This window comes from Grammomys surdaster, unplaced genomic scaffold, assembly GCF_004785775.1.
Source record: "Grammomys surdaster isolate TR1022 unplaced genomic scaffold, NIH_TR_1.0 125889, whole genome shotgun sequence".
Taxonomy (NCBI): domain Eukaryota; kingdom Metazoa; phylum Chordata; class Mammalia; order Rodentia; family Muridae; genus Grammomys; species Grammomys surdaster.
Genome location: NW_021620714.1, coordinates 3,378,442 through 3,398,987, shown reverse-complemented (window position 1 = coordinate 3,398,987; position 20,546 = coordinate 3,378,442). Strand labels below are relative to the sequence as shown.

Here is a 20,546-nt window from a genome sequence, read left to right as displayed (position 1 = left end):
ACACACACACACACACACACACCCCTCATATAGCAAGAGCAGGGTGTAGAGCTGAAAGTCAGGAGGTGGTAGGGGCATCCAAGTTACATGCTAACCGCCTTTTCATGTGTGCACGGATGCCCATGAAGGAATGATGCCTGGTGACTGGCAGACAGCAAATGCTCAGCAAGGTACACTGCTCCCTTTCCCTCATCGGCACAGAATTTATTTCTCTGACCTTGGCACTTACTATAAATCCTCACATTTCGCCCTAGGAGTGGTCAAGCTGCTTAGAAATGAATGACTAGAAACTTAGAATCGCTCCTCGAGGGTACTTACTTCATCACAGGCTGGGGTGTACCTCAGGGGTGCAGCACTCGCTCTGTGTAATGTCCTGGCTTTCATCCATCACACTGCCAAAAACACCAAATGAAATAGAAAAAGATGATTACTCTTGGCTACAGCTATCGATTCTTGGGCAAAAAAAGCTTAGGGCCCTGTTCTTGCTGTGGGATGCTAAGGCCTGGGGACCCTAAGAGAGTTTCTCTCTCTCTCTCTCTCTCTCTCTCTCTCTCTCTCTCTCTCTCTCTCTCTCTAAGTGGACAGTGAGTAGTGAGTGTCAGTTGACTGATCAAATGAACAAATACCAGGTAACTATAGTGCAGAGTCAATTGTTTTAAGTGCCTCAGGAGAATGTCTACTTTAAAAATATGTATCAAGGCCTCTGCTTCTGCTGCTTCTGTGTTGCGTTCTCCCCCTAATCATTGACGGGCTTCCCAGTGTCCAGTATCAATGCGTTTCGTAATCACATTCTACACATTCTAGAAACACTCAAATCCATCACTTTTAACAAAGCTTATTTTTTTAAAATAATGTGTGTATGTTTGTGTCTGTGTTTGCATCTGTGCACGTGCATGCAGTGCTGGTGGAGGCCAGTAGAGGGAGCTACTCCCAGGAGCTGGAGTTACACATCCTTTGAGTTGCTAGAGGGTACAGCAACACAAACTTTTACCTCTTCCATCTATCCAGCCCCCTACCCCCCCCCCTTCTCCCTCTCTCCTGTGTTGTCTAGGGTACCATTTCTTGCCTGGGTTGTTCATACCCTCCTAACATCTTTCTCCTTTGTTGTGACATAGTTCTTTCTATAGCACTGACCTGTGCATTTGACATCTTGGCTGAGAGCCTTTAAGTAGCTTCTCTTACATCGGTTTCCAGTTTAAACTTTCTGTCTTGACCCTCAGACCTACTGCAATATAACCAACCTATGTTTCCCACTGTACCTGGGTCTTTCCACTTGCAGCGTAGCATGGCCATTTCTGTCTCCTTTCCTTGAGGGCGTGGGGTGTCAGAAGCATTCTCAATACTTGATAACATGCTTAGGGTATAGGCAGTACTCAGCCATGCTGGCTGTATGTCTGGGATTGGATAAATGGCCATTTGTCTCGGGTCTTGAAGTGCTGGTAGAAATAGAACATGGTAAATTCAGGAAACACATCCTAGATAAGATAGATGAAAAATTACAGTAGCCACCAGGCAGTAAGCATTGTCTTGTTCTAAACACTTAACACACATTATCTTTACATTCTGGGAGGGATACAGTTACTTTGGGGTGATTGACAAGGACTGGAGTTCTTCCAATGTGGGTATGAAGGGCCAACCTTTCCTCTTTTCTGATGTTATGCCTTCTGTTCCAAATTTATGCAAAATCCATCCAGATGGTAAATCAAGGGCCTCCTCTGAAGCCAGAGAGGAGCAGACAGTAAATCACGGATCTCCATGGGAGGCAAAGAGTAGTGAGGTACCTAATGTTTTTGAAGCTGAACTCTGGAGTGGCTGGTCTGCAATAAACATCCGTGAACCGTTTTGTAACCTTTACCCCAGCCGTGGTAAAGGTTACAAAATTCTGTGAAGGGAATTCTGTGAAGAGCTTTGGTGCGTGTATAATATAGGACTAAGTAGGCAGAGTCCAGTAGGAAGACAGGCCATGGAGTATTGTACAAAACCCTTCAGCCTTGACCTGCCTCTTAAGCATCGTGATAGGAAGCAGCCTGTGGCTCTGAGTTAGGTTAGAGAAATGGATGACTGGATTCTTGGATTGGCTTTAGGCATTTTAGGATCAGATGAGGATTAGGGGTGTGTGTGTGTGTGTGTGTGTGTGTGTGTGTGTGTGTGTGTAAAATGAACTCACTGACAAGAGGTTGTAGATTTAAGGGTTAACAGTCTGGTGGTCAAGGGTACATGTACAGACTGAGCTTAACTGCTGAGTCAGCACTTTGTGAGTTTGGGTGAGTTTCTTACATCACTGAGCCTCTATTTCCTCACCTATGACATGGCTACAATGACTGAGCCTACTCTAGAGAGGTAAGAGAAATAAAGGAGACAATTCTTGTGAGTTATCATACGGTTCATAGTAAGCATTCAGTGAGCGTTTGTAAAGGTAGGGAGGCCACATTTAGTCCACGGGGCAGCCGTATACATGATCAGAAGGACCAGCTGGCAAATGCATGCATGATTTAGCACAGTAAGGTCAGGCAAAAGAAGGACAAAGGCTGGAATGTCACATCCAGAATGACACTTGGGAGGAAGTGCTTCCCAGTGTCTGAGCCTGCCTGGGTCAGGTCCCAACCTGTGGACACTTTGGCCCCTGCCCCTTGTTGTCTGTATTGGTTGCCCAGCAACGCTTGACTTCTAGCTCTTTGTCTTCGCAGTTCCACCTAAATTGGCTTGACCAGTCATAGAAAGAAAGTCTGGTCAAATTTGAGAACGGTGTTGAACCAGAAGGAAGCGCTAGTAAAAGAGATGTCTTAGTCAGGATTACTATTGTTTTGATGAAACACAATGACCAAAAGCAACCTGGGTAGGAAAGGGTTTATTTTGCTTCTATTTCCATTTCACAGTCCATCATCTAAGGGAGGCAGGACAGGAACTCAAGCAGGGCAGGAACCTGGAGGCAGGAGCTGACGCAGAGGGCATGGAGGGATGTTGCTCATTGGCTTGCTCCTCATGGGTTGCTCAGCCTGCTTTATTATAGAAACAGGACCACCAGCCCAGGGATGGCCCCACCCACAGTGGGACAGGTCTTCCCCCATCAATCACTGATTATGCCTGAAGCTTGCCTACTGCCTGATCATATGGAAACATTGTCTCACCTGAGATGTCCTCCTCTCAGATGACTATATGTGTCAAGTTGACATAAAAAGTAGCCGGCACAAGAGGCAAATCAACCCAAACTTATCAGAGACGAGAGTCCCCAGAGATTCTATGGCCCCTTGCTTAGCATGTCAGGGAACAAGGCCAGAGATGTCAAATTTCTTTCCCCAAAACACATGACACGGAGTGGCAGAGCTAGGTTGAAACCAATGAACTTTGTAATGCAGTTAGGGATGATCTCATCTCCGAGTAACAGTAGTATATGTACCATACATTGGTGCTCGACTGCGTCATTAAAAACATAATAATAGTTCTCTTCGTCTTCTCTTCACTCGCCATCTTCCCGTTCCTCTCTCCCACTCCCTTCCCCAAATAAACCCCTTCCCTTGGAACCGGAAAAAAAAAACATAATAATAATAATAAACCTCTTTGCTCTCATTTCTGAGTCCTCAAAAATGCTGTGCCAGCCCCCAGGGATACACCAGGTTTAGTGAGGTGACCAAAGCCAAGAGTGAGAGGAACCTAAGACCAAGGCTTTGGCTGGAGATTCTGCAAGAACAAGAAGGCAGAGCAGAGTGAACAGTTTGGAATGTGCCAGTCTGAAGAATTTTTCTGGACTCTGGATTATAGGGTTGGTCTCTAGTTTCCTAGTAACTGGCCTTGGGATGATTTAGGTCCAAAGAAATACTGGCTTGGTGTTCAGGAGTTAGTGGCTGCAACTATAGACTGAGAATTGGTTGGTTGTCTTATGAAAGACATATTCCTGTCTGCTTTTGCTCTCTAAGACAGCCAGTGGGATTTGGTCTTTGCCTGCTTGTGAATGGATGGCTTGTATTACTTCAAACATTTGCGTTGCCTTTTGCTACATTTCATCCATGGCCAGAAGCAGAGAAAACAATTGCTATCTTTGTCTCTATATGATAGGCTGGAGTTTGTAAGGAGATGTCTGGATGTAAAGGATGCTGAAGCATCCTAGAATGTGGTCTGTCTTCCTACCGGGAGGCTGTGTGAATTTTAGCTTCATTTTGTACTTTTCCTCACCAAAATATATCTTTTCATGAATGAAAAAATGAAAAGACATGACTCCTCAAGTCTAGAGAAGATTTTTATTGTAGATGTTAAGGGAGAAAGTGGGCAGAGGGAAGAGTCCAGGCAGAACATAGCTGCTCGACTAAACCCGACCATGAGAAGAGAGAGGAGGAGGGAGAGCAAGAGAGAAGCCACCGCCCAAGAGGCTAAGAGACAAGTGTAAGAGACAAGTGTGGCCGATATGGCTAAATTATATAGTGATCAGGCTGTGAGGGGGGTAGGGGTGGGGGGCAGAAGCAGAAGCCCAACTCCTGGGAGGATAGAAGGCAGTGAGAAGTGCTCGGAAGAGCCACGGGTACTGAGGGATGCTGGGAGAACAGGGAGGAGCCACGAGTACTATGCTGGGAGAGCTGGGAGGGGTCACGGGTACTGAGGGATGCTGGGAGAGTTGGGAGGAGCCACGAGTACTGAGGGAGAGCTGGTTTGCATCTGCTTCATTATGTTAATAGGCACATAAGTTAGCCATTTGTCTCCGGTTCCTGAGGCCTAACACTTCTGGATAATAGTTTAAACATTATAGTTATATGTTTATAGAGCAATGTGAATTATGCTAAACAAATTCACATATCTCAACGAATAATGCAACGAAATATCTTCGTTTGCTCATTAATACTTTGCCAAGTACATTAAATGTATTACAAATCAATTTTTAAAAATGTTTTTCTTCTCGAGCTTTACTGCCTTATTCAGACGGTTCGGTGTGGTGATGACGGTGGTATAGGATTGTTTCACACAAACAGCCTTTAGAAGGCAACACTCAGGCAGCCTGCAATGCTCTTCTGAGGGTACAGTGACTTAGTGTTACCGTCTCTCAGGAGAAAGATCCCGTGTTAATCAGCAACATGTCGCTACAAGGAAATAGCGGAGCCAAGTAACTTCTAAAGGGGAAGGGTTTACTTAATAGGTTCAAAGCCCGCAGCAGCTTAGTTCTGTTAAAGGCGTGGATTACAGTAGTGTGGGGAGCATGTAGAGAGAGGTGCATTTGAGCAAGGGTCGGGGAGGGTGAGAAAGGGGGGAGAGACGGGGGGAGAGGGAAAGGGGGCATGTACAACAAAATAACAAGTGGGGGTGGGTAGACAAGCTTCTTTGGAGTAATAGCTTGGTGGATTGGATATATTACAGGTGAGAATTTATAGAACTGGCTTACATGGTGCAGGCTGGGTAGTCCAACCTTAGAGTCTGAGAAACTGGTAACTGCTATATGGCTCAGTAGTTCGAATCTGGTGCTACAAGCCTTGAGCAGAGGTTCTCAACCTTCCTAATCCTGCAACCCTTTAATAGAGTTCCTCATGTGTGGTGACCTCTGACCATAAAATAATTCCGTTGCTACTTCATAACTAATTTTGCTAGTTATGAGTCATAATGTAAATATCTGATATGCAGGATATTTGATATGCATCTCCAAAGGGGTTTCGACCCATAGTGAACCGCTGACCTAAAGGCTTTCTGGAGAGCCATTGATCTTCAGGCCACATTGTTCTGATGGCAGCTAAGCATGCTGGGAGTAACAACAGGATAGGTACACTTGTTGCAAGAAGAGGCAGGAAAGCAAGAAACCCTGTGTCTTCCTCAGACCTCTTCTTCTAGGGTGACAGTGGAAGGTGCTCCCTACACTGGAGGAGGGTCTTCCTCCCTCAGTTAACCTGTCCTGGAAATACCCTCCTGTAGAGGGTGTACTCCTCCCTAATGTTATCTCTGGTAACACTCACTACTTAAGGGTTCATGTCATTCCAGTACATGGGAACCAAAAGTTTGAACGTGGAACATGGCAGTGTTGGACATCCCAACTTCAGCGAGCCTTATATACATTTTCCTTATTTTGGGGAGTGCTTTTCATCCCCACATGCAAAAAAAAAAAAAAAAAAAAGGATGGGGGAGTAGTGGAATTTTTAAAACCCTCTCGTTTCTATGACTCATCACTGGTTGTACAGGTGCTGGGTGCTTCCTGAGTGACCAAGAGCCGCAGAGGCCTAGCACCCTTCCGTAAGCAGGAAGTAACTCTGTCCCTGATCTAACATGAATTCCCCTATTTACAGATTTCTTAACTAAAAGGAAACAATGTCATGGCTGGTTTGAAATATTTAATTTTATGTGGTTATTGGTTAATGAATAATAGAAAACAATAGCAAATTACAACTCATTTTAAAGCACAGAAGTCGTCGGGGCAGGCAGTCACTTTACAAAGGACCTCATGCAATGCATTTAAAACGCCATTCCGAAGGAGGGACATTGCTTTGTGACTATGTCCACTGAATATTATAAACGGATTTCTCACACCAGCTTAGCAAAATCACACAAAAAAGCCCTCATCTGTTTAAAATGTTTTTAATATGTAGTAATTTTTTTAAAAATAAAAACTGAGTGTTTTTGTCATTGAAACACCTCACGTGAGCAGGAAGACACCCTCAAGTGTGCATCAGGGCACCCAGACAAAATCCCCCTTTAACTCCCTGCCTGTCCCAGGCTCCAGCCACCGCAAATACTTTCTGGTTTCTATTTCCTCTGCTGGTTATCATTATCACTGTAAATAAAATACTGTTATCCTGGTTTCTGGGTTATTAATTTACTATCAGCTTACTTGTTGCTTCCTGATACCAAAAAAATAAGACCTTGGTACCCCTGCCTGCCTCCCTGCCTGCCTTCCTCCCCGCCTGCCTGCCAGCTGTTTTGACACCGTTGAGGATTACAACAGCACTGTGTTTTCTGTAACTGTCAGGAGCACTTTCTTCTTTAACATAGTTTGATTCTGAAAGTTTTAAATGGTGAACAGTGTTTATGTGGTGAGAATGTGTGCATGTACTCAACTGAAAAGCCAAGTGGTGCCTCGGGCTCATCTAGAGGAAGTCACAGTCGACAGCCTAGTGCCTCTGCTGCCTGAAGTCTTTTTTTTTTTAATAATTTATTTTTTCTCAAATCGTAATTCATTCACACAGGGGTTATAAACACAGAAAGGCAGGATGTGCGGAAGGGAATGACATTGGAGTGTGGGTGTTCAGGGGGAATACAGATTTCTTTCAGAACCGGTTATCGGCTGGGTGAAGGTTCAGGGGACAAGTCACTATGGAATAGTGACTTGTCCCCTGCCTGAAGTCTTAATTTCGTCCATTCTGCTCATAAGCTGCTACCTCCGCTTCTAAGATCCTTTGTCTCTTTTGTCTGTGGCGTCTCTTGTCTTTTGAGTGATCCATGATTCCCACACATGGATCAGATATAACAAATTACTCTTTCCTTTTCTGACATAAAAAAAGATTATGGTAGATTTTGTTGTTGTCATTGTTCTGTTTTGTTTTTTCTTCTCCTGTAATTAAAAAATGACATTTTACAGCAGGTTGAATCCAAGGTACATATAAAAAAAAAAAAGCCAGGTTTGCTCTCAGGCTAGGTATTAAGATTTGTAAAATGAAGTCTTTCTTTTCACAACAGAAAATAACTTTGTATTGCAAAATAGTTTTTCTTTCACTAAAGCCATTTGTCTTACTAAGAAACAAGTTTACGGTTACGTTAAAACAAGTAAATACTTAAACATCTGAAGTCCTTAGTATGGTAAATATTGGTAGATATTAGTACATATAAGCAAATGCTCTTGACTCATTGTGGCCTTCAGAGTGTGTGTGTGTGTGTGTGTGTGTGCACAGAGGCCGGAGATCAGTGTCAGGTGTCTCTATTTTTTGTTTTCCATCTTATTTTTTGAGACAGTCTCTCACTGAACCTAGAACTCATCAGTTCAGTTAGACTCAGTGGACAGCAAGCTCTGCCTCTCCCTGTCAGTGCTAGAGTTACAGATGCATGCCACCATGCCTGGTTTTTAGGTGGCTGCCTGGGATCTGAACTAGGGTCCCTGCATAGCGTCCTGGTTTGGTTTTCTATTGCTATGAAAAACACCATGACCAAAATGAACTTGAGACAGAAATAGCTTACAGGGTACCATTCATCATCAAGGGAAGCTAGGGCAGGAGTTCAAGGCAGGAACTTGAAGCCAGCCAAGGGACACTGCTTACTGGCTTGCTCAGGCTGCCTTTCTTACGCAGCCTCACCTGCTTTGGGAAGGCACCTACCCCATCAAAGGGATGAGCCTTTTACCTCAACTAGCAATTGTTAAAAATGTCTCACAGACATTCACAGGTTGGTCTGATCTAGGCAACGCCCCAACTGAGATACCCTCAGATAATACTGGCTGTGTTAACATTGATAGCTGAGATTAACCACTGTGACATACAACAAAGCCTTTACTGGTATCCCAAGGGCTCTCCCCAGTCTCCCCTGTGTCTTCAGTAATTGTTTTTTATATTTACTTGGGGTGTGTACACAAGAGTCCTCATGTGCATGTGCAGGTTAGAGGACAAGTTTCGGGAGTCAGTTCTCTCCTTCTGTCAATCAAATTCAGGTCATCTGACTGACCACTCAGATGGCAGGAAGTGGTGTAAGATGGAGGAGGGTACTTTTTATTTTAAGTCAATATCTCAGAATCCTCGTTTACTGAACTTAGTATTTATTGTCCAATATTTCATTGTAGTAAGTAATATGTAACATCAAAGTTACCACCATAACCATTATTACAATATTTTATTTATAATTTTTAGCTATGGTATATATGTGTGTGCAGGGCTTATGAGAGCATGTATGTAGAGGCACCTGTGGAGGCCAGAGGTGGGTTGTCCAGGAACTGGAGTTGTAGGTGACTGTGAGCCAGCTGATGTGGGTGCTGACCAGTTTAGTAGTTTTAGGTATGTCTGTAATACTGGGAAACCTTATTTTTAAACTTTATTTTGATAAAATGTAAACCATCATATTTGTAGGAAAATTTTGATAGTACATGCATACACACAACAACCCCAACAAAACCCCTACAAAGCTTCAGTGCACTGCCTGCCACAATTTGTCTGTATCATTGGGGTTTGCTTGTGCTTATGATTGCCCTCTCTGTCCTTCAAGCATGCATGTGTGTGTTCGTGTATGTGTTTTTTGTGTGTGTGCATGTATATATATGTATTCCTTGAGAATAAGAATTTTCTTTTTCTTGGAGTTGGAGAGACAATTCAATAGTCAAGAGCACTTGCTGCTCTTGTGAAGGATCCATGTTTAAGTCCCAACACCCACAGCAAGAAGCTCATAACTGTCTGTAATTCCGGTTCCATGGGATCCAATGTCCACTTCTGGTCTCCTTGGGCGTTTGCACACATGTGGTATATGCATGCAGGCATTCATACAGACACATAAAATAAAAATAAATCTTTAAAAAGTAATTTTCTTTTAAAAAATTTTCTCAGTAAATAATAAATGTACTGAGATCAGAAAATTTGACAATGATATATCTGATTTTCTAATCCACAGTTCATATGCAAATGTTACCAGTTATCCCCCTAATTATCCTATAACCCTACCCTCCCCGCCCCATCCTGGTCCAAGATTCAATACAAGACTTCTCTGTTTCTTCTGATCTTGATTTTTCTCTCTAGGATCCCCCCACCCCCCAGAACTCACTGTGTAACTAAAAACTAACGACAATCCTGCTTTGCTCTCCCAAGTGCCAGGCATGAGTCACCATGTCCAACTGAACTTGACAGTTTTTAAATACATGCTCAATTGTTTTGTAGAATGTCCCACAGTTTGGGACTTGGTTCCTCATGCTAGGTCTGTGAGTTATTCATACTGACAGTCTTCCGAGGTAGGTGTGTTCTTCAGGCATTGCATCAGGAGGTCTCACTTGGTGATGTTGACTTGTTATATCAGGTGGAGTCTCATGATTAACCAACCAGTTGTTAGGGCTGCTCCGAGGCCTTCAATGTTAGCCTTGCTGATAGCTGGCAGTCTGTGGATCCTGTGATTGGGTGCTTTCTGCAGATGGTAGTTTTCTAATTTCATAATTCCTTCCCCATAGCGTAGCTTGTTTTTTCAATGTAAGTAAGGGCTATCTAAAAGGTAGTGGCATACACCTTTAATGCCAAGCACTTGGGAGGCAGAAGCAGGCAGATCTCTGAGTTGAGGGCTAACATGGTCTACAGAGTGAGTTCCAGGACAGCCAGGGATGCTACACAGAAAAACCCTGTCTCAAAACAAACAAACAAACAAACAAACAAACACCAGGAGAAAAATGAGGAGCTGTCTAATTCCAGCATAGCATTGAGGAGGCAAGAGGATCACAAGTTCAAGACTAGCCAGGATTATATAAGACTGACTAAAATAAAAGGGTTGGGGTGGGGGGAGACCTTTTCTTGTTTATTTCAATTTATTTGTTTGTTTCTATCTGTTTGGATTTGAGTTTCTTTCATTTTTTAATTTGTAAATTTTTATTTATGTGCACAGGTATGAGTGTGAGCATGTGTGTGCACATGTGAATGCGTGTGTGTGTGTGCATGTGTGTGCGCGAGTGCAGTGCTTGCAGAAGCTAGAAGAAGGCATCAGGTCCCATGGAACTACAGTTTCAAGCACTGATGCTCCTTCTGTGGATGCTGAAAATTGAACCTTGGTCCTCTGCAGATGCTGCAAGGCTCTTAACTGCCGAACATCTCTCCAGCCTTCAAATTTCTTTTATCTTTGTATGTCTGTTCATGTTCACATGTGTGAATATCGGTATGCACATGTCATGGTTCACATGTGAAGGTCAGAGAACAACCTGTGTGTCTGTCATGGCCTTCCACATTGTTTGAGATGGGGTCTTTTTACCCCATCTGTTTACCCCAACCCTGTTCACCACTGTGTACCCAGGTTAGTGACCCTTGACAGTTTCAGAATTCTCATCTCTGCCTCCTATTTCACTTCGTGAGCACTGGGATTACAGAACTTTGCTGCCCCTGGCTTTGCGTCAGTGCTGGGGGATTTGAACTCAAATCCTCACACTTACTGTACTGGCTGGTTTTTGTATGTCAACTTGACATAAGCTGGAATTATCACAGAGAAAGGAGCCTCCCTTGAGGAAATGCCTCCATGAGAGCCACTGTAAGGCATTTTCTCAATTAGTGATCAAGGGTGGGAGGGTCCATTGTGGGTGGTGCTATCTCTGGGCTGGTGGTCCTAGGTGCTATAAGAAAGCAAGCTGAGCAAACCAGGGAAAGCAATCCAGTAAGCAGCACCCTCCATGGCCTCTGTATCAGCTCCTGCCTCCATGTTCCTGTCCTGTGTGAGTTCCTATCCTGACTTCCTCTGGTGATGAACAGCAATGTGGAAGTGTAAGCTGAGTAAGTCCTTTCCTCCCCAACTTGCTTCTTGGTCATGATGTTTGTGCAGGAATAGAAACCCTGACTAAGACACTTACCTAGCCCTGGATCCAAATTTTCATTCTTCCGCTGTTATTCTATTTAATTACTAGTATTTTTCATATTTGATAGTCACACGGTGCCACACATGGCTAGTGGGAGTCCCCTCACTCCAGCTGCTGTGTCTCTTTAACATTCCCTTGTCTCTCTTCATCCCAGTTCTCATTCTTTCTTTCTTAAGCATTTTCCTTACTTCCTGGTACAGTAATCCTTTACCTTTTTTTTTTTTTCAAAGAACCTTAGTTCCTTAAGTTTATGAATGGTATCTAGAGAAGAAGACCTGGTCTTTGCTACTGGGATGTCTTTGCTTTTTAGAGAAAGAAAAGGAAAACGAGTTTGTAAGCATATTCACATGTATTTACCTGTTGTCCAAATACATACACATATATATATTTAAAAATCAATAAATTCACACTGTTCTAGTTCTTCGTAGAATTCATTTTTCTCTTCTTTTTTTCTTAGTTGGAACCTGAGATGTTTGTTTGGAGGTGGGGAGGGAGAAGGAGAGAGGGAAGGAAAAGAGAGAGAGAGAGCACAATTGTGTGTGTGTGTTATGTGGAGGTCAGAGAAATCAGGTCATAGGTCACCATGTGTCCTTATCTAGTGAACCATCTTATTAGCCCTAAAATGCTTAAATTGACTATCAATTTGATTGCATTGAGGAATGTCTAGATTAGTAAAGTCTGTATCTGAGTTTGTCTGTGAAGATGTTTCCTGAAATGATCACAAGTATTCTCAACTAATCAAATATTAGATATAAAAACACTGTTGTAGATTCATAATACTGAGAGGTTGTGAAAGGCAGGGGTTGGAGCCCTGAGGAAGTAGTTCACTGGGTATGTGTAGAACTGTATCTCCTGCACTGGCCTCTTCCTGTATTTCCCTTTTCACTGGTCAACCATGATGTGGGCAACTTCCTTCCACCATGGATGCCAGCTACTACAAAGCTCTGTTGAAGCACAGGAGCCCAGCAAACTTGGACTGAGTTCACTGAAACTGTGAGCCAACATAAATCTCTCTTTCCTCAAGTTCTTTTTGTCAAGTATTTTTGTCCCAATCCAGAAAGATCAGGCCTTGACTGTTCTGGTCGGATTCTTGCTCCTCTCCTGCAGATTGGGTTGCATGTCCACCATCAGTGGGGTTGGAGAAACCATTATCCATGTTTAGGCCACCTGTGTTGAATGTCACTTCTGCAAAGCTTTCACCATGGTCATCTCAGAGAGCTGAACTTTGCATAGTTCCCTGGTTCAACTGTGTGCTTCCTGTAGTTACCCCAGGTGGGTTCTGGCCCCTAAATCCTTGGTCACATCACCTTGGTGCCCAGCTGTCTGTCACAGCTGTGATCTAGCCATGATATGTTCAGTTTCAGGGTAAAAGAATTAAGTACCCCAACCAGTCCACTGCATAATGGGGCAGCAGCAGCTTGGGCATATCCTCTGATGGCCAATTAAATAGCTCTTGGAAAACATGAGAATCTGCAAAAAAGTCCGGCAGGTTCTTGTGCACAAGATATAACCCCTGGAGATCTACTCTGTCACTGTAGGAGAGGGTTCTGGGGAGCTGGTAAAAGGTGTGCCTTGCTTCAATCCACCTCTGACCTTTATCTTTCTCTCCAGCTGCTAGAAGAGATAGAGTGTTAGTTCATGGTTGAGGTGTGATCATTAAGGCTTGTCAGGTTGTGTAGTGCCAGGGAAGTGTTAGCGATCCCCCCAAACAGACAGGAACCTATCTGATGCAACTCACAGCAGGGTCTTTATTCTATTTGAGCTAGCTTGGGCCATCTATCGAAGGATGGTTTTGGTGGTGGTGGTGGGGAGGCCCAAATATCTACCAGGGCAAGGCTTTATAGTAAGCAGCAAGAGGGGGGTAAGTGTGCAAGCATCTAATTGGAAAGCTGCTGTGGCCTTTAACATAATTGGCTGGAGCTGGGAGTCATATCCTAAACTTAACTTCTGCTCCCCTCTGCATTGGTGGTAATTAGGCAGGAGGTGGGCCTGTACCTGGGGGTGCAGATCTGTTGAGGCAATAACCTGGAGATGCTGGTCTTGTTGGGGATCAGCCTAGAGACTGGAGCCAGGCTTGGGTTTTGTTGGGGGGATAACTTGGAAACTAATGCCTGTTAGTTTACTTGAGTTCAAACTTAGGTCAGGTTCTCTAAAATGAAATCTGAATTTAAAAGATTTGGCCTCTCAGTAGCTACAGGAACAAATGGGTCTTGGGTCTGCGTTCTTGTAGCTGCCTTGGTAGAACCGTTGTCTTACTTAGCTCACTGGTACAGGAAGGAGAGTATTTCCATGCTTATGTTGGGACGGTCTGTTTCACAGAGAAATACTGCTCTCTCAGAACTGAAAGCCATGGTTATCTCAGCGTTGGGTACAGAACAGAGTCACCTGGGAAGAGGGATCTTCAAGTGAAAAATTGCCCAGATCACATAACCCTGTGTCTGTCGGTGAGGCAGCACTTCCTTAATTTCTAATTGGTGTAGGAGGGCCCAGCTCACTGTGTGTGGTGTCATCTCTAGGCAGTAGGGTCTGGGCTGTAAATGAAAGGTAGCTGAGTAAGCCAGAGAAAACAAGCCAGAAAGCAGTGTTCCTCCATGACCTTTGCTTCAGTTCCTGCCTGATGATGGACTGTAATCTATAAGCTGAGATACACCCTTTCTTCCCCAAGCTGCTTTTGGTCAGGGTAATCAACAGCAACAGAAAAACAAACTGGAATGACAGACTTGCTCTTCCCTGGGTTCGTTCTGTGCAGCCAACATCTCTGCTTCCTGGTGGACCCTGCACAAGGCCCATCATCCTTTGCCACTTCCCCTTCCTCAGCCTGCACATCTGTGTGAACCACTGAGTGAAATTTTGTTATTTTGGGAATTGATGGTCCTAGGCTGAGGACAACTGTGTTCTAAAGGCAGTTACCAACAGCTGGGATCAGAGAAGCCCTTGACACTTTGAAAACATCCCAGAATTGGCTTAACGTTGGCACTTCTTTCCCTAGCCTCCTTTCTCATCCTTTCCCTCTCCCTTCAGGCAAGAGGAGGAATCACTAGGGAATTGAGAGCTGACATTGGGCTCTTCCCCTGTGGGTCTGATTCTATTGCAGATGGCTGCTGTGCCCCTTATACCTGAGCAGACAGCCACTGTGTTGGTTGATGGGTCTGGACCACACCCTCCTGAACAGTAACTCTGACAAAGTGAAATAGCATTGCGCCTCTCTCTCTCTCTCTCTCTCTCTCTCTCTCTCTCTCTCTCTCTCTCTCTCTCTTTCTCTCTCCCTTCCTCCCTCCCTCCCTCCCCCCCTCTGTGTGTGTGTGGTGTCTAGACTAGGTGCTGATGCTTGTACTTCTGTGGGGTGCCAGGGAGGTAGTGTATCACTTCCACAGGGTCTGGAATGTCATCTGGGGGCTCTGTGGTACTTACTGGCATTTTATGCTATGGGTTTCTATTCAATTATCTGTCTCTTTTGCTGTCTGTCTGTCTGTCTGTCTGTCTGTCTGTTTATCTTTGTGTTCACTAGGCTTTTAGGGGTCTTTCTCTCTAAGAACACTGGAATTGCAACCGTGGTCAAAGCCAGGCAATTCCTGGCCGCACTCGGGTGAATAAAGTATGGGAAGACTTAGTGATAGTCTTTGATCACTTTGTTAAAAAAAAAAAAAAAAAAAAAAGTGGAAGTTTCCCCACACCAGCATCCTGAAGCACACAGTCCTGGTGCAGTCACTCAGCCATTTCATAGCTGTTCTGCTCAGGGCGAAGTGTCCTGAGGCCTACAATAGACATAAAGCACACTTCAGGCTGATGTACTAGAGTGTGGGGTCAAAACGCTTTCTACAGCCTTCAGACAAAAGCAGAGTCACACAAACATTCACAGGGTAGACCAGATAGACACAGGTAGGCCCAGATCGTTAGGACCTAAATTTAGGGAAGGAAAGTACACATTGTCTTTAAGCAAGTATGGTAGATGGTAAAGTACAAATCCCTCAGTCTGGACACCCACTGGCGCCCCCGCTGGAAGACTTAGGGCAGCCAGGTATTTTCTTAGCTTTAAGCAGCACCATGGGTCTGTCTCCCAGGGATCTGTCTCCCAGGGCTGTGAGGATTAAAGCAGCCTATTTGGAAGCAGACTATTAACTCTTTCCTTTGCTGATGGCTACTGCTATTACTGCCTCTAATAATAATAGACCCATAACAGGCCCTGACGGGAGGCTTACAGAAGCAGAGGCAGGAAGCTGGGCTGTCTTTCATTTTGAGACTGGGATCCTAGTAAAGAATCTTGGGGTCACCAGCCTGTCCCTCGGTATTGTAGTTCAAGGACAACCTCAGGCGGCCAAATCCTTGCTCTAAGCTCTGTCAGGCACTGATTTTGAGGGGCTTCTGCATTTGTGTCCGTGAAAGACGGAAGAATTAGTAATGGAAAAACAGATGTCAGCAGGCCGAGAACCGGCAGTCAGGGCTGACCCGAGTCTCACAGGGCCTTCTGTGTCTCCAGTCTAATTGACTCCCTAGTTATTTCTTGAGGCCTTCTCCTCCTCCCTCCTTCCCTCCCTCCCTCCCCTACCCCTCCCTCCTTCTCCCTCCCTCTCTCACTCCTCTCCTCCCCTCTTCTCTTTCCCTTCTCTCCTATAGCTTTCAAAATCAAATTTTATTATATTTGTGTGTGTGTGTGTGAGACAGAGAGAGAGAGACAGATGGACAGAGACAGACAGACAGACAGACAGACAGGCAGGCAGAGGGGGTGCAGAGTGCACATGCATGGTACATATGAAGGTCAAAACACAACTTTCAGGAAACAAGTTTCTCCTTCCATTGTGGATCCGGGTATCGAACCCGGGCCCTCAGGTTTGTGCAGCAAACACTGTTAACTGCTGGCGCCAAATTTAAAAATTGTAATTAACATAAAACATGTACATATATATGAGGTACAGAGCAATACTATTTAAACACACAACGGATGCTCACATAGGGGTGATCAGCATGTCCGTGTCATACACCAATTGTTCTCTGTGCTGGAAACCTTTAAGCTCCTCTCCGTGAGCATGCATAGCAATTCTTTGCAGTCAGTAGTCACCCCTGGTGCTATGAAACGCTGTGGTTACTCCCTCCTCCCTGACCTTATGCCCCGACCTCCCCAAATCCAAACTCTCTCCATCCCTCCTCTGTCCCTTCCTCCCTCTCCCCTCCCCTGTCCTTCCTTCCTCTCCCCTCCCCGGTCCTTCCCTGCCGCTAGTGGGCAGGACTCACTTGGAGGCCCTTGTGTGGTCTGTTAGTGTGGGGTAGGGAGAAGGAACCAGCTTTGGGCTCTTTTGTTTTAGCAGTGTTGTCTATCTAGCTTTGTGTGAGGTCACTGGTGTGACTGTTCAGTCATCACAGAGCCAAGCCCTGTGACTCTGGGTCTTAGATTTTCTCCTGTTTCTTGTTTTTGTTTGTTTGTTTGTTTGTTGCCTTCTCTTTGCATTTATAAATAATAAGACTAGAGTTTTGGGGGACAAAGGTTCAGGTTCCAGCAATGCAAGTCTTGGTCACCCACTCATGATGTACCTGTTAAAGAGACAGCGGTCAGAAGTGGAAGTGAGCTGGTCTGTCGGCTACACTTGAGAGACAAGGAGCTCAGTGTCTAATGACCCCAAGGCCATCTTTGGGAACACTGATATGAATTTTAGGTTTAAACAGAGAAAGAAAGTCCCCTTTGCTGTTGCTGCTGAGGGGAGTCTGGTTCTAAGATAATGACCTAAGCCCCAGGATGTATCCTCAGCACTCTGGGTAATTCCCTTCACCTGGTGCCTTGTGACACGCTCTGTTGCTGGAATTCAAGGTGGCTGGAGATTTAGGACAATTAGTTACTTCTGTGCCTTCATCCTTGGGAGAACATCGGTTAGGCTGGACAGACGCTTTTTGAGTGATTAACATGCACGTGGGGTAAGCAGGTGACCTCCAGTAACGAAGCCAGACTCGGGTAAAGGCAGAAACGCCAGCCTCGCTCACCTTCTGGGCCCAGGTGAAGACAACACAGTTGATCAAAAGCAGCTTCTAAACCCTGCTCGGGCCACATGTGTGCGCCCGTTGCAGACACTGCATGGGACTCAGCTGAGACCTTCCTCTCTCCTGTTCTGCTGAGGATCCTTAATTATTGCCGCATGGTTTTAGAGTTCCAGGGACTCTGCTGATGCCCAAATTTAGGGTAATTACTCAGCCTGTGCAAAAGCAATTCCCGGCATGAGTGGCTACTAACTTTGTTATGTTGTTCTAGTATTGCACAAGCTCTTAGTCATTTTAGTAAAGGGCTTTCATTCGAGGGTTTGTCTTAGGTTTCTGTCGCTGTGATAAAACACAGTGACTGAAAGAATTGGGGGAGAAAACAGTTTATTTCATCTCAGGTTTCACATTACAGTCTGTTTTAGTTAGGGTTTCCCTTGCTGTGAAAAGACACCATGACCACAGCAACTCTTATAAAGGACAACATTTAATCGGGGCTGGCTTACAGATTCAGAGGATAAGTTCATTATCATCATGGTGGGAAGCACGGCAGTGTGCAGGCAGTGTGCAGGCAGTGTGCAGGCAGTGTGCAGGCAGTGTGCAGGCAGTGTGCAGGCAGTGTGCAGGCAGTGTTCAGGCAGCCGTGGTGCTGGAGGAGCTGAGAGCTCTACATCTTGATCCAAGGGCAGCAGAAGGGAACAACTGGGTGTCACACTGGGTGGAGCTTGAGCCTAGGAGACCTCCAAACCCACCCCACAGTGACACACTTCCCCCCAAGGCCACATCTCCCAATAGTGACACTCCCTATGGGCCAAGCATTCAAACACATGGATATATGGGGGGAATTTCTATTCAAACCACCCACAGGTTGTCACAGAGGGAAGTCAGGGCAGGAACTGATGCAGAAGAGGCATGTAGGTCACTTATTTGCTCCTGAGGGCTTGCTCAGCCTGCTTTCTTATAGCACCTGACCACCTGCCCACAGGGGTTTGGACCCTCCCACATCGGCCATCACTCAAGAAAATGCCCTACAGGCTTGCCTATAGGCTAATCTGGTGGGAAATTTTCTCAGTGGAGGTTCCCTCTTCCAAAATGACTCTAGCTTGTGTCAGGTTGACATAAAAACTAGCTAGCACAGGGTTCAGAAATGTGTTATTTTTCAGTTAGAAAAGTGAGGGGGATGGAGAGATGGCTCAGTGGTTAAGAGCACTGACTGCTCTTCCAGAGTTCCCGAGTTCAATTCCCAGCAACCACATGGTGGTTTACAACCATCTGTAATGGGGATCTGAAGCCCTCTTCTGGTGTGTCTGAAGAGAGCAATGATGTACTCATGTACATAAAATAAATAATTTTAAAAAATGAGCGGAAAACCTATCGAACCAATGGTGTATCTTTGATTCTGAGATAAGCAGCCGAGGCATGCTTTAAAACCCTAGGATCTTGGAAAGAAAGGAGGGGTAGGAGGCACCATGGCAGGGTTCAGGCAGAGAAACAAAAGACTCTGGTCTTTTTTTTTTTTTTCTTGGTTTTTCGAGACAGGGTTTCCTCTGTGTAGCCCTGGCTGTCTTGGAACTCACTCTGTAGACCAGGCTGGCCTCGAACTCAGAAATCTGCCTGCCTCTGCCTCCCAAGTGCTGGGATTAAAGGCGTGTGCCACCACCACCCGGCAACTCTGGTCTTTTAAAAACAGAAGGATCTTGTGACAGAGGTATGGGAAAGGCTGGAGAAATGAAAAGTGTCCTGTCATCAGAAGGAGTGAACACTAGAAGCTGCCCTCATCTGGAAGTCTGAAGGGAGTGTACATTGCTAGGATCCAATGATACTGCCTGAGCTGGTAGGGGCCCAACCTGCCAAGCCAAAACCTGCTATTGCTTCAAACTGCCTCCCTCCCGGTCACATGATCTCACCTGCAAAGGGGCTGGGAATTTGGTGAACAGTTAGCTACATATGGATGTAACAACTCCTACTTCTAAGAGAAAATAGGGATCCTTTAGAGTCATTCCTCCTAGGTGTGTGTGTGTGTGTGTGTGTATGTCTATGTGTGTGTGTGTGTGTGTCTGTGTGTGTAGAGCACGCACTGGAGACAGGATCTCTCACTGAGCTGAAACTGTTGTGGCTATGCTAGCTGGCCAATGAGTTCCTGGCATCTCCCTGTCTCTGCCCCACAAAGCTGGGATTTCACTGTTGTGCAGCCACACACAGCTTTCCCTGAGCACTGGGGATTTGATCTCAGGTCCTTATGAGTGCATAAAAAATACTCTTAGCTGTTGAACCATCTTCCCAGTCCCAAGGTGGAAGTTTCTGTTTTGGGGCTTTTGTTGGTTGGTTGTTGTTTTGTTTTCTAAGTTCAGTCTCCTCTCTTTTCCTCCTCCTCCTCCTCTGTCTCCTTCCTCCTCCTGCTGGCTGTTCATCTGACTTCATGATCTTCACAGGGCATCCTGGCCCAGCCCCAGCCCTGGTGGAAGATCCAGCTGTTCATGTGGGAGCCGGTGCTGTTTGGGACCTGGGATGGTGTGTTCACATCCTGCATGATCAACATTTTCGGGGTTGTCCTTTTCTTGAGGACCGGCTGGCTGGTGGTGAGTGAGCTGGTGACCCTGGAGCTGCTGGTGGGCCTGTGACAGGGAAAAGCTTCTTGGATACCACAGTTTAGGGAATAGATTCCTGAAGCACAGATTCTGAAACAAAGCAGCAAGTACAGGGCATAGCCGGCATTGCTTTTAGAACGGGAATACGGGGCGCCTGGGCCTCAGAGGTTCCCAGTGAGAGCCGTGGGATGGATCTGACTATATGGGGTCAGGGCTCATTGTGGGTGGGACTAGAGTTAGGGCAGGATCAGACAGATGGTGATTTTTACTCTAGTTTGTGACCCTTCTGGACTTCCTGGTGTGCCACGTCATTTTGTGCTCCTATGAAGCACCAGCTCCCCGTGCACACTCACTCTGGCCTTACACACTGCCCCTGGCCTTGTTCATAGGGCCGCATGGTTGGAGAATCAAGCCCCTGCCTCTCAGGATTCATTGCCCAGGACAGACCGTCTTGTACTAGATCCTGACGGTTAGTTCATCTTTAGCACAGGGAACAAAGGGTCTCTGCTTTACACCTTGTG

At 45.4% G+C, this 20,546-nt stretch overlaps 1 protein-coding gene across 2 annotated transcripts in view; it reads left to right on the top strand.

The window, feature by feature from the left end:
• Slc12a8 (solute carrier family 12 member 8) overlaps nucleotides 1–20,546 on the top strand; it is a 148,091-nt gene that overhangs the window by 2,219 nt on the left and 125,326 nt on the right. For both annotated transcript variants that reach the window (XM_028752274.1, XM_028752273.1), the window contains exon 2: nucleotides 19,870–20,016. In XM_028752274.1, the coding sequence (XP_028608107.1) occupies nucleotides 19,915–20,016 (102 nt within the window). In that variant the 5' untranslated portion in view covers nucleotides 19,870–19,914. The remainder of the gene's footprint in view (nucleotides 1–19,869; nucleotides 20,017–20,546) is intronic.